The sequence below is a fragment of the Taurulus bubalis genome (assembly GCF_910589615.1).
Source record: "Taurulus bubalis genome assembly, chromosome: 8".
Classification (NCBI taxonomy): domain Eukaryota; kingdom Metazoa; phylum Chordata; class Actinopteri; order Perciformes; family Cottidae; genus Taurulus; species Taurulus bubalis.
The window spans coordinates 6,564,577-6,578,372 of NC_136596.1; the positions used below are offsets into that span (position 1 = coordinate 6,564,577).

The 13,796-nt window shown below is 42.2% G+C and overlaps 1 protein-coding gene across 1 annotated transcript in view; it reads right to left on the reverse strand.

Moving 5' to 3' along the window:
- Positions 1 to 1,038: 1,038 nt before the first annotated feature.
- aopep (aminopeptidase O (putative)) overlaps positions 1,039 to 13,796 on the reverse strand; it is a gene marked incomplete at its 5' end in the record, with an annotated part of 65,140 nt that continues 52,382 nt past the window's right edge. Inside the window, 4 exons of the mRNA XM_079222733.1 lie at positions 1,039 to 1,663; positions 8,008 to 8,156; positions 8,298 to 8,384; positions 13,286 to 13,402. Coding sequence (XP_079078859.1) covers positions 8,016 to 8,156; positions 8,298 to 8,384; positions 13,286 to 13,402 — 345 coding nt within the window. The 3' untranslated portion in view covers positions 1,039 to 1,663; positions 8,008 to 8,015. The remainder of the gene's footprint in view (positions 1,664 to 8,007; positions 8,157 to 8,297; positions 8,385 to 13,285; positions 13,403 to 13,796) is intronic.

A 13,796-nucleotide genomic window follows, 5' to 3' on the forward strand; every position in this document is an offset into this window, starting at 1 on the left:
GTTGTCTTTGTGTAAATATTATTTGTGATTAAATGTTGAATTGTGTAATGTTTTTAAGAAATATTCCATCTGAATATATGATAAAATGTAAAAATGAATATGTCTTTGTACATTTTCTATTGCTTATTTATTCATACAGATGGAGAATGACTCTTCTTTTTTGTTTTATCCACAATTTTAAGTGCAGACATTTAATGACCACTAGAACCAGACATTTGGGAATACCGAGATTATGTCTCTACATAACATCCTTTATTGACGACTGTATAAGCTGTGCAGAAATATAAACAAACGCATACTATATTTACATTTCTTGTGCTGGCTTGTGTTTTCAATTTGGTACATAATGTACTTGTATTGTGTGTAATTTGTGAGCAGATTTGATTTCTACCGTTAAAAGTAAAAATTGGGCTAAATATTGGATTAATTACTTGAGCTCTATGGAAATGCCATGCCTCTCACACACAAACACAATGGAAATGCCATGCCTCTCACACACAAACACAACCTTCTTCAATCGATGTTGTACGTCAACATTCAGTACAATGCTTAATGTAATCAATAACAAATCCATAGACCAAATGGAGGTTAATGCCTTTTGAATTAAGGGTTTTGCCTGTCCAGTCCAGTATACTGTGTCATTAGAAAGCTCTACAAAGGTCATACTATAGTGTGGGGGGGAAAAGTCATCGTATAGTAGGTTCATAAACGCAAAATCATCATAATGTCTAGGACCTGGGAGATTCCTCGAGTCACTTCAAATTCTAGTTTCTTCACTGGGTTTGTGAACAAAATATATACTTGGATATCACTTAACCTAACACATTACACAACCATTGTTTAATTCACTAAATCAGTTGTCTATGAAATTTGAAAATCAATTTGGCTATGACATTCATACTTCATCGCATATGAAAGAGGCACGAGGTGCGAACTGATGTTCAGGTTTTGCTTAACAGATGGAATAAGCTGAAGAAAGTCATTTATTTCAAGAAAACACAATTTTATTTCAACATGAACATTTCACTTTAACCTTCACTTAAAATATGCATAGAACAAAAAATGAATTCATCATTTGTTCGCACAGCAGTCATACAGCCATAATTTACCTCTGTAAAAATGCCCTGAGAGGTTGCACATGTTCCAGTGTCGTTACTGGCCGGAGTGAAGTCATTTGTTGCGTATAAAATTGAGAATGACCTGAAAGCATTTCCTGTCGAATCATGGCTTCAGACTAAACGGAGAGGAAGTCACACCTACAAAGAGAATCTAACTGATACACAGGCTCCTAAAAATGGTTCCATGGAACCTCTCCCAGTATAGCATTTTTAAACCATTTCAAAAAAACATCAAGACCCTCTGGATCCATCATTATACGTGTTCCTTCTCTGCGCTTCCATATCAACTTCAATTTCACTTTCATCACAGAATCAATGTAGTAAACAATGATGCATCTCACTAGGAGCAGCTTGCATTGTTAGTGGTTCCCACACAAGTTATTTCTTTCCACTTGAATGGGCAGAGCTGCTGTGCCAGTTGGCCGTGGCCGTCGAGTGGGAGCGAAGCCTTTTGGTGTTCACACGGCCGAGTGGTTCTGGAGCCTCCCGTCTCATCCAGAGGAAGAGGAGGTGAGCGACCATCATCTCCGTCTGAAGTCAGCAAACTGCAAGAGAAAGATCGTTCAGACTGGAGCGTTGCAGAACTGCTGGTATCTCACTGAAAACTGTAAACACCGGAGACCAATAATCCAGTTTAGATGTTGTTTGGCCGTAAACACAGATCTCGACCGATGCCGGGTTTTGGAGGCGGATGCCAATATTTCAGTTTAAAAATAGATCAACCAATATAGTTGTGGATGAGAATCTCTTAAATCAAATAAAAGAAAAAAGTGCTGAGCAGGACATTTACAGGTATAAACTTGGCATCACCCCCTGGTGGACAAACTATATAATGCAGATGCTATTTTTGCATTATATAGAAACATCTCATTAAACACAAATCTATGTTGCAGTTCCTTATTATTAATCTGCAGATATAAAGGCTGATACAATTGTATGGTTGCAAGTAACAATATATATATATATATATATATATATATATATATATATATATATATATATATATGTTTTAATCTGTAAAAAAAAAAAGATAGTGTAGGCTACAAAAAGTTATAAAACAGTGCAAAATGTTAAACCCCAAAGATACAGACAAAAACAAAGATTTGCAAATTCTCAAAGATTAGCAAATTAATTTTCTAGCAATTAACTGTCCAATAGCACAGCAGCTTTTGTATATAACCTGTGCAGGCCAGTGCTGGTGTTTTCTTCTGGTTTGGTGGCGAGTGGCCTGGACTCCTGTTCCTGCTGAACTGAGCCAGTGGTTGTATAGGACTGATAATCAGCTCAGTAGGCACAGGAAGCCAAGCCCAAATATCTCTCTCTTTTCCACAAAGCACTGGCAAGCTCTGAACACATACTTTTTTTTTTGGTGTGTGTGTGTGGGTCTGTAATGAAGCAAAAAGCAATGCCAACTCAGGCTCCGTGTCAGGCGGCGTTCCGCTTTGCCAAACCCACAAGAAACCACACTGCTTTAGGTCCATTAGATGGTTGAGATTGTTGGATTTCACCAGCTGGTGAAAGGTGTGCTTGACACAGTAGAAACCTCTCTACCGCAGTCTCAGCAAGACTTCTGCTGGATTGTGTGAGCTTTCCAAAGTGATTGGTACACTGTTGGCTTTCGAGAAAATAGGCTATTAGACTATTTCAGGAGTCCGATCATAAAAATCCAACTATAAATCCATCAAAATCACATCCCAACACCTTCTGTGAGGAGCGTGCATGCATACGGCGTCAAGCATTGGAAATGTTTCCAACATATACTTTGAAACAGAATACAACAGCTCTCTAAAATACAGTTGACATTAAAGAGACAATCAGTCAAGTTTAGTTTTGTGAAGAAAAGACGGCGTGGGCGGTGTGGGCCAAATAACTTTATTTTCGGTGTCTCTATACAATGTTGCTTGGTCCTTTTTATGTGCAGAGCACCATTTCCCTCCCATTAGCGTGTAATAAATCACCTTTTGGATACAGGCTCTGACGGCAATTCCTCTCTTTTACAGGCCTTTGATGGTCATTACTCTTTTAACAGGCCCTAAATATAGGTCTGAAAATGGCAGACTCCACATGGCCCTCATTTCTAATTCACACATCTGTCCTCGTTTAGTCGCCATTTTGTCGTTGTGAATATAGAGCGCTATAATACCTCGTCCCGCCTCTTATTATGACTGCCAAAAAAAGACAGACGGTTCTAAAATACACTTCCAGCCATCTGTCACGGTTTTGATTGTGGAGTGATTGGCCCTGAATGATATAGCTTTGCATTACAATTAGCTGGGACTACACCCACGCTATAAAAATGCTATACAGTAAGTTGCTGTGGGGCGGTATTTCAACCTTAAAAGACTCGTTCATACATGATGTATTCTTTGCATGTAGTCCAGCTGGACTTATTTACAGCTTGAATGATAAAAGCACTTCATAATAATTTGTTTTTCAGAGAAACCTTGTGTTCGGGAGGAACATGCAAATGCAGGTTGTTGTATAACAGCTCCAAAATAAAAAAAAGACAGGTGAGACAGACCGAGATGTATTCATCATTGTGTTGGCAGGCGGGCCATGCTAAATACAAAGCATAAACCTGCCTGTGTGAAGGTTTGTGTGTGGAATTGTTTTTTGGGAGTTTCAAGCTTATCTTGACTCCTGAGGGAACCCTCTCAGTGCACTCTGTAAGACTTGAAACAAAAGCGTGTGCTGTAACCCAATTGACAATTCCTGCTTTTCTTGTCATCACTGGCAGTTTTACAGGATCACAGCCTTTTGTTTCTCTAAAACAAAACAATAGAAGCCATATCACACAGTCAATCCACCGCAGAAACACTTAATTGTACCAATAAAGTGGAACTGACCTCCCTAAATGATGAAAATCATCTAAAATCGTTGCAAGATTTCCATGCTTTGAAGCCTCAGTCTTGTTTTCCTTCACAGTGTGGAAAGGTGCTCGGTGAGAATCTGTCTGCTTTATGGATCTCTGTATCTTTCCTCAGCCTGAGATTAGATCAGAAATCAATACGTATCTTCCCGGGCTGCATGGACGGCACTTTTCACTGCCAAAGTGATGTGAAGTTTTCAAACTGGAGCACTGATTTGCTGCAGGCCCTGTCGACCTGTTTTAACTAATTACCCTGCTGTATCGAAACAAACTGTTGAGTTAAAGGAATAGTTTGACATTTTGGGAAACTTTACACAAGATCAATAACAGGAAGTCACTGCATTCAGCAAAGAAATAGTACACCACATTTCCCATGATAAAACCACAACTTGTTATTTTCACACTCCGTAAAGCCAATGCGGAAGCGTATTCACACTTGCATTCTCTCTGCTGTCCAGCAGGGGGCGACTCTTTAGCTTGGAAAAAGAAATCCGATTGTATTCTGAGAAAAAAAATCTAAAGTTTACGAGTAAAGAAACCTGGGAAATTCTCTGAGATTAAATTTACGAAAACAACTCACAAAATTGTATGATTAATAAGTCATAAATCCACGAGGGAAAACTAGCAAAACCGTGGAAATGCCAGCTAGCGTCTGAAATTCATTGCGCCTAACGTCGTGTTATTATGGCGAGGATGGCCCGAAAAGATAGACATACAGGTCTGGGACACACCGAGCATCTGCAAAGGGTAGCTGAAGGACAATTATGAGAGATTATGAGGGAGATAATTGTAGCCACTGTTTCCGGATTGATATCTAACGCTAATGCTGACAAATATCTAATATCTAGCAGCATTAAGCAGCGTTTGGGTCTTCCCAGGCCTCATTAGTACTAGAAGTACGCTCTCTCTCCCGAGGTGCTTGGCTCTCACCTTCGCCAGAACTACAGAGCGTGCAAGCCGGCATCATCTGCAGGATTATCTTTTATACTACGTAACTGAAAGGAGACGGAAGCAGAAGGGTGGAGGAAGAATGCAAGAAAAGAAGATGAAAGAGGAGGGAAAGAACAACGGGGCAATGCAGGAGAGCGTGGAGCGGCGCTCATTAGCAATGTGGCACACCGTTTTGAATTTGTGAGGAGGCTTGTGTGAGTGAGAGGCTCTCAGTGGAAAGCTTCACAGCCACGCAAGTGAGGCTGGAAGAGAGGAGAGCTGGACCAAAGTGAATGGGAGATACAGGATGAGGAGAAAGGGAGGAGAAGAGGGAAATGAGATAAGAGAAAGAAGGGAAAGGTGAAACGATACGAGACAATCGAGTAAGGAGCGAGAAAACAGACGAGGACAAAGGGGAAGGACTTCTGTGACTGAAATGTATAAACACACATTAGATAATTAAACTCAACGGTGTGTGTGTGTGTCTGTGTGTGCGAGCGCACACACGTAAAAACTTAAAAGAGCATTTCTCTTTTCTTTTTCTGTCACACACATTCTTTGTCTTGCTTTGTCTGCTTGTCTGGGTCATGCTCTCCTCAGGTGCAGAACTTAGCCACTGTGAACAAAGAGGAAATCAATCACTGTTCACCAATCAGCTAAGCTCTGTGCCTGGCTGGAGAGAGGATAAAAAAACCTGTCTGGAGGACTGACGTGTGCACACACACGCACACACACACACACACACACACACCCATCAAGACCCTCTGGCTCCATCATCATCATCATCATCCGCTTCCTTCTCTGCGCTTCCAAATCATCAACTCCTCAAACACAATCACACAGATAATCATGTCTTCTTGGTTTTAAGTTTCCGTGTGTGTGTGTGTGAGAGGCTGTGGTTGCCATGGCAGCCGGCTGGGTCAGGGCTGTGTGGTAATCCCTGGCAATGTGATTTTATCATAAGTCACAAATCAGCACGCCAGGAACCCTCACAGCCCAGACATGAAAGGTCCTTTTCTCTGCCTCGTGTGTTCTTGCTCCAACGACACCCTCGTGTCCAGCGCTAACCTGCAACGCCAACAGACCTACAGATCTCTAACTTTGTTTGTCCTTTCTCTCCTTCTCTTGCTCTCCTCACGTCTGCCATCAGAGCGCAGTCGTGAAAGGCCGGACTTGTTGATACTCGGCCCCTCTCTCCCACACTATTTCCTTGGTTACCCCTCTCCTCCTCTACCATTCGCCACGCTCTGCTAACCCGGCGATATGCCCCTCATTAAGCGGATCAAGAAGGATTCCAGAGGCATGTACCGGGGGAAGAAAAGAACGGGGAGTGAGAGGGAGGGGAAAACAAGAAGAAGGGGGAAAAAAGGACAGGGGGAGACCACCCTTCTCCTTTAAAGGGTTGTGATTTTTAGGTTTAAAAACACAGAGCAAGGAGTGCACCTTGATAGACATGTTGTTTTCAGTTAAAACCCTCTCAGCCCGCCTCTACCTAATCCCACTGTACCGTGTGTGTTTGTGTGTGTGTGTGTGTGTGTGTGTGTGTGTGTGTGTGTGTGTGTGTGTGTGTGTGTGTGTGTGTGTGTGTGTGTGTGTGTGTGTGTGTGTGTAAAGGGTACAGGGAGGACTGCTCCACTTAAGAAAAGATGGTTGGGGCACACAAAGTGAGCAGCAGAACATCAATCCATCTCCCCACAGTGCAATATGAAAAAGCCGAGAGGAGGCTGGTTCATCCATCATTTTAATTGGAGAGAAATCTGGTCCTGAGCTCAGTTGACCAGCAGGATCCATTGATGTTTACAGGGGTTTGTTTGGTTCAGTCCAACGGGATGTAATAGTAAAAGTTATAGGACATAAATCTCTAAATGCTTCTTTTCTTCTTCTATTCTTTTTTTGTTGTTGATGTTTTAGCTGGTACGTTTTAGTCCTCCTGAACTCAAAGTGAGGTTCCACAGGGAGGTGTAGAGAGGGAGTAAAGGTTGATGACAAAAGATCTGTGAGCACAGACAGATACACACAGTGTGTGTGTGTGTGTGTGTGTGTGTGTGTGTGTGTGTGTGTGTGTGTGTGTGTGTGTGTGTGTGTGTGTGTGTGTGTCTCTGAGTCAGAGAGATTTATCAGGACTGAGCCAGATGCCGAGCACTTGTCTAGAAAGCCTTTCACATCCTGCGCAAATGCATAAAGCTGTCCGTGTGTGTGTGTGTGTGTGTGTGTGTGTGTGTGTGTGTGTGTGTGTGTGTGTGTGTGTGTGTGTGTCTGAAGATAAAAGCCTGTCTTGTAGTGGCTTGGTCACGGCCTAAAAAAAAGGATTTAGTGCTGTATATCAGTCAGGTTGACGTGACAAGTATTTAGCAGCTCCTTTTGACGAAGCCTGTTGACGAAGGTCACAGACACATTGTTCCAGAAATATTGAAGCCCCTTATTGCTCCTTACCCATCTTTCTGACTGAATGCTGGACACCAGTGTAGATATCACTCTACGTTGTAACGACCCTGCATGGTCAGATACAGTTGTTCAAATTAAAAACTACCTTCTAGATCAGCTTTGCAATGTTCTGCCGCTCGCTGAGCCGTCATCTCTCTCTTTCTTTCTTCCCTCTCTCGTTTGTTTGAGGAACACATTCCCGAATTCCTTCTCTGACAAACACAACTGATGGTGCTGCTGTGAAACCACGGAAAGGCCCCATCCTAAGTCTACAAACACACACACACACACTCAATGGGATCAGAGAGGAATGTGAAGAATAGGTAGCCAAATGACTGTAGCGTGGACTGGGGCAGATGGAATCAGGATCAACACAAACATTTTCTTATGGTCGCCACCTCACCTCTGACTGAAGGTCAGATAAGAGATAGGAAGAGTGTCTTTTTAATGTGTAGAAATGTCTTTAAAAAATGTAAGAAGAATACACAATAATTAGCCTGACATTCAACATGTATTTTTTAGTTTTCAGATTCAGCTTGCGAGAAGACCTCTTGATGTAAATTATGATAAAAAGTATACTATCGAAATACTATCAAGGACACAAAAGGTGATGACACGCAGCATGGTCGACACAAATGCAATGAGAAACGAAGAAAGAGACTTTACCTTGAATATCAGAGAACCATCTCCTCCACTACTCTGCGTGCCGATTGGTCAATTTCTTCCTGGACCAATGAGAGGCAGCGACGGGCCAGAGCCTGCTGCTTAGGGTCCTCCTGAACCATCAGCTCCCCGTACAGATACACACCCATGGCCTAAAACACACACACACACACACACACACACACACATCATCAATCACTTTATCTATTTGATCGTCAAAAGGAATTTCTCTCAGTGTAAAAGTGCTTCAGTGTATCAAACATGACTCGTGTTCAACAGTTGTGTCTATTTACTTGGTCATGGAGCAGAAAGTGTTCCACATCTCCGTAAGCCTGAGTGTACGCATGTTTGATCACCAGCTCACACCAGCGATGTTTGACCTGGAAGCAAAAAAAGAGGACAATATGTAACAACTTTAAATGGAATCAGAAACAAAAGTACTCATTTAATTATTTAAATCCAACCTTGACATAGACAAAGGACCAAGAAACCAAAGAAAAGAAGATCATAGGCATTCAAAAAAAAAAAGTTAAATCCCAGAATTGCTACTTCAAAGTAAAAGACATACATGAAAACAATTGCACTTTCCCATTTCCGTCTTTAAAATGGCCACGAGGGAACGTCTGAGGCCATGTGAGGTCACCGGTGTTTGCAATTTCAGAGTGTATGTCGTTCATTCGAAGCTGATGAAAGCTTCACCAACATGATTAGACTCTTGGTGCAGACAATATGAAGTTAGGAGGGATAAATGACTCTTAAACATAGTTTATATCACTAATAAAAAAAAAGAAATAGATGATGGCAAAGATGTCAAACATGTTCATTTCATTTTTATGCTTCTGGCCAGTGCACTCGCACAATAATGTGAACTGGTCTCCCTGGATGCCAGTAACAAAAGACAAGCGGCTCATCCGACAAGGCTGGAAGATGCTCCACTGACGATGAATATATTCATCCAGGAACTTTGTTTTAGAAAGGAAACCATCTCCATCTAAACTTCATGGTTAAAACTTCTATATCATTCTCTGACAATGTGCATGTGTACGTTCACAGTGAGTGTGTGTTTCTTTTTACTGTGTGTGTGTGTGTGTGTGTGTGTAAGCTAATGCCTGGCCTTTCTCCCGGAGGATCAATAGGAGCTCTGTTGCCGCGGTTACAGGAGAGATCAGAGACTGGCTCTGTCCCTGCCTCAGCCATCATCCTTCATCATCTGCTATGGGCGTGCACGTGTGTGTCTGTGCGTGTGTGTGTGTGTGTGTGTGTGTGTGTGGATACACACTGCACGCGTACATGGATACAGACTTGTAGAGGAGGCCGGCGGAGGATGATAAAAGAGCCGAAAGAGCGATAAAAAAAATGACGATGAAAAATCTTTTAAAGCACTGTCACTACTTTAACGCTTGACAGTTTCCTTTTTTTTTTCACGTGGGCATTTCTATCTCCTCCATAACTACAATGAGGGTAATAAACTCGTCCTTTGGAGAGCACAGTGACCAAGCGTTGATGCTCAAGCTTTGGGCATTTCTACAGCGCTTGTACAGAGATTCATTTTGAGGGAGTATTCTCAAAAGGAGCCAAATGGATCTACCTGCCACAGTGTTCACACGCCTATGAGAGTTTGGTTTGTTTGTGCCAGAAACGTTGCGCTGCCAATCTGTTCATGCAGCATGAGAATGGAGATTGCGCAACGCTCCATTTAGAACGGCCACATTTAAATCCTCACATTACCTCCACAAACTACTAAATAAACATGAAGTTAATTGGTCTCTGAAGGGCTTTCTACTTCCTCTTTCGCTCCAAATTTAAAGTCTTCCTCTATCTTTATATTCTCTGCCTCGGTTTACTCTGGAAAGCTGCAAAAAAAAAATCAGACAAAAGGGTACGAGTTAAGCGTTCCATGCTCTCCTATCGTCTACCCTCATGGGAACAAGGATGTGTGTGTGTGTGTGTGTCTGCATTCATGAATGTGGGAGTGTGCACAAGTGTGTACAGTATGTGTACCCTCTGGTGCCAGCGCTGCCCTTCTGGCCCGTGTAGCCCCGGCAGCTGTTGCCTGCGCTGGGTTACATTCCTGGGGAGAGCCCTGGGGCAGAGCAGCTGCCTTGTGCACCTCTCCTTACCCTTCGGTTTCCTCTCGCTGGGCCTCTCTCTCTGACAGCATATGCAATAACACGGTGACATTCCTTCATTTATTACTGCCCCTCACCCTACTCTACACCACCACTGATTCCGACACTAACGCACTCCGTGTGTGCTCGCACTTACCGTGACCAACAAAGAATCCGATCGACAAGACAGACACGATTGCAACAAATTGAATAGCCATTCGCTCACTCATCTGTTTCACAAGCGTGTCAGAGAACTGCGGTGGCCTTCGACTACTGTAAAAAAAAAAAAAAAAAAATGAAAAAAGGCCCTCTTCAGAGTCAGTGTTGGCTTTGTTTGTTCTGAGCTCCAGTTCTTTAAACATGGCCGTGCACACAGCGGACTCTAAAGAAGATCTGCTCCCTGTGCAGATATTAAAAGATAAATCTAAGCTAACGAAAACTAACTTTACACTAATAAACACATAGTTGTGAATGTCATATCCATACAACCGAAATGCTACACACTAGCCCTTTAAAAGATCAAAATATTTGACGCTTCATTGACCTTCACTCGACTAATCAATTAATAAACAAATTTTTCTGCTCTGATTTTATATCTGTGCTCCATCACACTATCTAATAATAGCTGCCATTATTGTTTCCCTCTCTGGTCGTTTGCCCAATGCTAACTTTTAGGACTGGAAGGGGATTCTCTCCTCTCTGATCATTCTACATTTTTACCTTTAGGGTTTAAAAAAATATATATATATAAGCTGTTTTTGTTTCCAGTCTGTGAAGCCCATTGTGATGAAAGGCTACACAAATAAACTTAAATTGACTTTTTGTTTCTACTTTCGACGTTCAGTGGAGCCTCCAGTCCCTGCAGGAGTCGGCCTGACCTGGGTGCGAACAAGACAATGCGTCCTGTGTGCTTGACCGACAGATGGCCTTCGACAAGCACACACACACACACACACACACACACACACACACACACACACACACACACACACACACACACACACACACACACACACACACACACACACACACACACACACACACACACACACACGTCTTTCTGAGGACATCAGACACAATGCATTCTGCTTGAATAAAAATAAAATGGCTTCAATGATTGATAGAAGACCCAAATAGTTTCAGGTTAATTTTCTGTCAATCGACTAATTTTGCATTAATTGCCAATCATTTCAACAGGACGCCCATCCGGAATAAAACATCACACCTGTTGCAGCCGAGGAGCTGCCTCAAAGTTTGCTCATCTTTTTAGTGCCTGTTTTTACGCTGCTCAATTCATCTTTTTCCATTTAAACATGAAGAACTGACCATCTGATAGTTTCTAATTTCTGTCTTTATTTTACGATCTTAACTGCAGCCTCCAACACAATGGCACCGAACAGTGGGAACTCTCCGTCTGTACAGCATCGCCCCCCATCACCATCATTTTAATGTTCTTCATCACTTTGTGCTGTGTCTGTTTCCCTTTTCTGTTGTCGCATTCACCGCACAGCGTATCACTGTAAACGTCTCTCCGCTGCTTGGAGGGAGACGTGCTCAGCATCTAACAGGTGGTTAAACAGTATGTAACACCACGCAGTCCTTCTATCACCATATTAAGTTGTAGTGGTGAGAAAATACCTTTTAAAATAAATTCAGGAAATGTGTTGAATAGCAAATCAGGTGCGTCCCTCATTAAAGTGGTATGAGATTTTTACTGATGACGCAGCAATCTACGTCATGTTTTAGCAAATTGCATTCTGAGTCGGCATGTTACTAACATCTCTTCAGAAGCCATGGGAATGAGTCCTATAATCCAGTATTCATCCACTAAAAAACTGTAATTTTTTTACAGCGAGGGGCTCTCGTGTTTGTCCAAGAATTTTAAACAGATCAATCATCTGAAGAAGATGCGGTACCAGATGGAGATAAGCTGAGAAGAGGAATACAATCAGGCCAAAGGGGAGTAGAGAGAGAGAGACAGAGAGAGACAGAGAGAGAGAGAGAGAGAGAGAGAGAGAGAGAGAGAAGAATAAATGGCCACATTTATGAGGAGAGATGTAGGTGATTAACCTCCTCTGAATGAGATTACTAACATTAGGACAGGACCATTGCCTTTAGGCAGGTGCGTGCAGGAGTGTGTATGTTTGCATATGAGAGAGAGAGAGTGTGTCTTTCCATGCATGACTATGTGCATAATGGCCTTGTGTATTTTTAGCGAACACTGAAAGTTTTTCCTGGAAATTGCAGATGAGAATCTGCTTTCATATGCCAGGAAGTCTGACTAAAGAGGCCTAGACCTGAAGCCGGACCCGAGGCCAAACGCAAAGTGGTCTCGGCTCGTTGACCGCGAGGTTAAGTACTTAAATTAAATGGAAGACAGCGACATCAAGAAAGAGCAGAATAAATTCCCAGAATCAGACTTTGAGCTAATAAAGTGAGAGAATACGTTAAAATGTCAAAATTAGACGCAACTTTTTTTTATTCGTGACAACTTGAACAAGTGGCCCGACAGAGTTTGAAACGTAAGTAATAAAAATGTCCTTTGATGAAGCTTTAGATGCCTGGATTCAATACAATAACGGCTCAATTGGTCACGTACAACAGAACATCTGAGCCCCATTATATACATACAAAACAGCTCATATAATTAATAAGAACTTGTAAAAAAAGAACTAAATATGTATCACGTTTTTCTTTTCAAGACGAGCCATGTGTTAACAACGAAGGTTAGCATGGACAGTTTACGGGCTTTACCGCAGCTGTGCTTTCACCCTCATGCTCCTGTACTGAAAGGCGGCGCTGGCGCTGTACAGTAAAGAACCCCTCAGCCGCCAACACACACAGCTGCAGAACACACACACAGACGAGAAATACACACACACACACACACATACTCTCTCTCACAAACATCGTTAATAGTACCATTAAGGAACATTGCGCAGTACTAAAACATAAAGCGAATACTTGTGGGATTTAGTCAGTAATGGTGGCTGTAAAGAAGAGAGCTGCTATTACAGAAGAATTTACTACACATTACCAAGCGATGTGCCTTGGGATGAGAAGGGAGAGAAAGCCGTTGACATTTCATTATTGGAGGAGTTCATGGAGCTCGTATGCAAATGCTTACTTGTCTGAGCGTGTGTGTGTGTGTGTGTGTGTGTGTGTGGTCTTACCTCAGCGTCTTGATTCTGTAGGTGGTAAGTTCTCTGCAGAGTGCACAACGTTGCCCCGCTCAGCTCCTCTTCCTCCAGCAGAAGCTCCAAAAGCATCACTAGCTGCTCCGACGTCACCTGAGGAGACAAAAGGAGTCATGAGATTAATAGCGCTGACTTACACAAACCCTCGTGAAATATATTGAGACATATTATTGGAGGGGAAAGAAAAGCCGCTTTGCCCTTGCGCCAGCAGTTTTAAACTACTAAACTAGAAAAATGATTAACATATTGCAGGCGGTGATTCTGTTCTCAAACACATTTATGTTTATTTTACATTCCAAAAGTTGTATTCATTTTCTTTTCAGTGCTGGGGGAAAAAAAATGCATCAATATAAGTCAGGCAATTAATGAGGGCTTTCAAACGGAGGGAACGGTAGCATAATAAAACAGAGCTGAAACGCTGATTAAATAAATATGGAAAACCAGATGAATCCTGTACAACTGGGAAATATTACAAAATAGACAAAAG